This window comes from Labeo rohita, unplaced genomic scaffold, assembly GCF_022985175.1.
Source record: "Labeo rohita strain BAU-BD-2019 unplaced genomic scaffold, IGBB_LRoh.1.0 scaffold_120, whole genome shotgun sequence".
Taxonomy (NCBI): domain Eukaryota; kingdom Metazoa; phylum Chordata; class Actinopteri; order Cypriniformes; family Cyprinidae; genus Labeo; species Labeo rohita.
In genome coordinates, this window is record NW_026127340.1 from 193,769 (window position 1) to 197,630 (window position 3,862).

General features: G+C 35.0%; 1 gene segment (V, D, J or C); it reads left to right on the plus strand.

Annotated features, from left to right (window-relative positions):
- The first annotated feature begins 228 nt into the window (after positions 1-228).
- On the plus strand, positions 229-787 carry LOC127157790 (T-cell receptor alpha chain V region CTL-F3-like). The segment is given in 2 exon segments: positions 229-302; positions 414-787. Coding segments are annotated over 2 exon segments (417 nt in total).
- Positions 788-3,862: the final 3,075 nt, after the last annotated feature.

Consider the following 3,862-nt stretch of genomic DNA (forward strand, 5'->3'; position numbering starts at 1 on the left):
AGCAGGATCTAAAATGAAATATACCTTCTAGATCACTCAAACTTCTTGTCACTAAATAGCTACTGCAATTAGTATTACAAACTAAGTAGTAATCAGTGAAGTAATAGCATAAAACGTACAGCAGATGGCGGTGTTCACTCAGATTTCAGAAGATTTGAATCATCAATTGGTGTAATAGTTCAAAAAAGGAAATGTGCACATAAACAGTCAGAGTCTGTGAGCTGTAAGGTTTGAGCTGCTTAGCTGCTTATGATGATCCATGATGTTTCTGTGCAGTCTCTGGTTCTTTCTTCTCTTTTCAGGTAAGATATGACATATGGAATCTTTTAAATTAACCTTCCAAATATGTAATCCATTAGACATAAATATTTGTATTGAATGAATATTAAACTGCAATGTTCTCCCTGTTTCAGGTGATGCAAGTGGTGAAGGAATAGCTCCTCTTTTCTCATCTAAACGTGTAATCAATGGTGACTCCATTATTTTGACCTGCAATTACAATGGGTCCTACAACAGTGATTCTCTCCTGTGGTATCGTCAATACAGCAGCTCCAAACCAGAGTTTTTGTTTTTGGTTAGTGAAGCCAATCTTGAGCAGCCAGCTGACCCTCCAATTCCTGGAGTGTCTGCTAAAATAAATGAGGAGAAAAACCGTGTGGATCTGGAGATCTCTTCCGTTTTAGTATCAGACTCTGCGATGTACTACTGTGCCCTGAAGCCCACAGTGACAGGAAACACCAAAACACTGCACAAAATGAAGGGGAAAACAAATAAACGAACAACCTGATGAACTACACTAAATAGTGAATTAAACCTCCATATGACTTTGTTTTTATTGTATGATGCTCTAAAAATTTGCATAATGGTGTGACCACAAAATGCATAACCAAAGCTCAGCAGAAGGTCAAGCCATTTTAAATTGTATTTATGCAGTTTCAGGTAAAAACAAATGTGCATGTCTAAATGCTCTGAAATTTGCTGTAGCAAACATATATTTCACTAACATGTAGTTCTTGTGATTAGACTGTTACTTGTACATCTAGTGGCAATACTGATGCTTTTTTCACACTATGACAACGAAATACTAGACTACAGACTTTGACCTGACTCAGAGGGTGGAGCTTTGTGTTTCTGAATGGATCTCACAAAAGTGGAGTTTATACAGTTGTCTTAATTTTGTAGGTGGAAATGTAACCCTATCCTGTAGTTACAAAGGCTTCACTGGAAGAGTGCTGAATGCACAGTGGTACATGCAGTATGCTGGATCAAAACCTGAGTTCTTTATCACAATCATTTAGCATGGAGGTTTGGGAGTGGCAACTCCAAACATTTTGCCATACTTTTCAGGCAAAGTTGATCAAGACATCCAACAAGTGGACCTAAAGATCTCAGATGCTGAATGGACAGATTCAGCTGTGTACTACTGTTCCCTGGTGACCACAGTGACTGGAAAGAGATTTTCTCATACAAATATATGATTTACTTAGGATTTAAGTCGTCTTGTCACAGTTAAAACTTTTTTCTTTTCTCTTTTGGGGATGAAATATTCTCTTAATCTAAGTGATCTTTTATAAAAAAGTATAGCAAAATAAATTATAATTTGTTCCAATTAAAGTAACATAATCAGTGACATCAATACACACTTCCACACACTTCTCCTCAATTTACAAAAGCCCTTAAAACATATTTTATGGATGCCTGTACTTGTTTAATGAGATGTCTGTAATGAACTAAGAAAATAAAATGTATAATTAAAAAAAAAAAAGTTTATTTAATTTTGCTTCATTGTTTTGGCAATTCATAAAGGTGTGCAAATTTGATATTCACATATGGTAACATTTACACCATATCTATAAACATAAAAAAAGATGCACATTAATAAACATAAACATTTATTAAAGTAATTAAAATTATTATTCTTCTGTTTTCAGATTTTTTTCCCTAAGAGTGTTTTTGCAAATCCAATAACACCCCTGTCTACAAAAAAATACGCTTTAGCAACTGAAAGGCATGTTTTAAAAGCTATGAAAGAATGTTGATAAAGACCTCCTATACTACAGCGAAAGACCCTAGTCTAAAATATACTAGAGCAGGACAAGAAAATACTGTACAAGAGACATCAGAGGGTGGAGTTTGTGTCTCAGATCTTACAAAAGTGAAAGTGCAAATATGAGACAGACATCTTACTCAGTACATCAACCATTATGTTAATCTTTATATTTATTAGTTTATAGATTCATTTGGGTGAGATTAACTTGTGCACATACATTTTACTTTTTTTCTAAATTAATACAATTGTAATTTTATTCAATTACTTCTGTTGAGTTTCAACCAGATTTTGTTGTTGTTGTTGTTAGATGACACAGAGGCAAATGCAATTTTCCCACTATCACCTATTATCAGCACTGTTGGAGGTGAAAATGTAACCATATCCTGTAGTTACAAAGGATTCACTGGGAGAGTGCTGAATGCGCAGTGGTACAGACAATATGCCGACTCAAAACCTGAGTTCCGTTTCTACAGCTATCCTCAGGGAGGTGCAGACCTACCCCACATACGAACATCTGTAAAATTTGATCAAGACCTCCAACAAGTGCATCTAAAGATCTCAAATTTTAAATGGACAGATTCAGCTGTGTACTACTGTGCACTTGCGCCCACAATCACAGGAAATTAAGAGTTCCTATACAAAAACATAATATACTTCAGATTCAAGGCAGAGGTAAAACATTTTTCAACATCTCATATGACAATAGTTTGTTGCAATACCATAAAAATTTGAATTGTCAATAAATAATGAACATGTTACAACACACTTAATTCGCAGATACCCTTATGACATATTTAAGATGCATATTATGCAGATGCCTTTACTTGTTCATTTTATTATGTTGTCCAGAACAGTTTCTAACAAATATGTATATATTTTTAAAAATTGCACTGGCAATGTCTGTTGTGGGAAATATCTGTATCCACTATTAATTGCTAAAAGTCAACAGAGTCTGACAATCTTTTGGGTGGAGCTTGGTGAGAATGTGTACAGCATGCGGGAGGCCTGGTTTTCCCAAATCTTATTTTGTACATGATCTCCAACAGTCATAATGGTTTTGTTTTACCTCACCGTTTTGGCACTTCTCACAGGTATTTCCATTTGATATTTATATTTGTTAATATATACTGTATATATGTCTATAAAAGTATATTAATGAAAATACTGATGGTGCACAAATACTAATACTATTGTTCTGTTGTATTTTTTTTTTTCCTCAGAGAGTGTTTTTGCAAATGCAATAACACCCCTCTCTACTGAAAATCTTGCTTTTGAAGGAGAAAAAGTGACTCTTTCATGCAACTACAGTGGAAATGATATAAGAAGTTGGCAGTGGTACAAACAGTATCCCAACACTGCCCCTGAATTTCTCTTGCAAGCTTTGGAAGGTTCGGGTCAAGAACAGAAGGACCGTTACATTGCTGAAGCACAAAAAGACAAAAAACATCTAATCCTGGAGATCTCCAAAACTGAAGTGGTGGATGCTGCAATATACTACTGTGCCGTGGTGCCCACAGTGACAGGAAACCCTTCAACACTGTACAAAAACCTGGCATATAACGAACTTATGTTAAGCTTGATTTGTTAACTTCAGCAGAAATAGTTCAGGTCATCATTGACTAAAATATCTATTAGTCAATATTACTATTACTAAAATATATTAAATCTTGTAGTTCAATTTCTTTCAATTAAAAAAAAAAGACTTGAGAACAAGGAAGTCTGCCGCACAGAGCATGGAGTTGTTCTTAGGGTGGGGCTACAAAAGAAATACAGAAGGCACTTAAGTTAGGACTACTATTGCTTCTTTCCGTA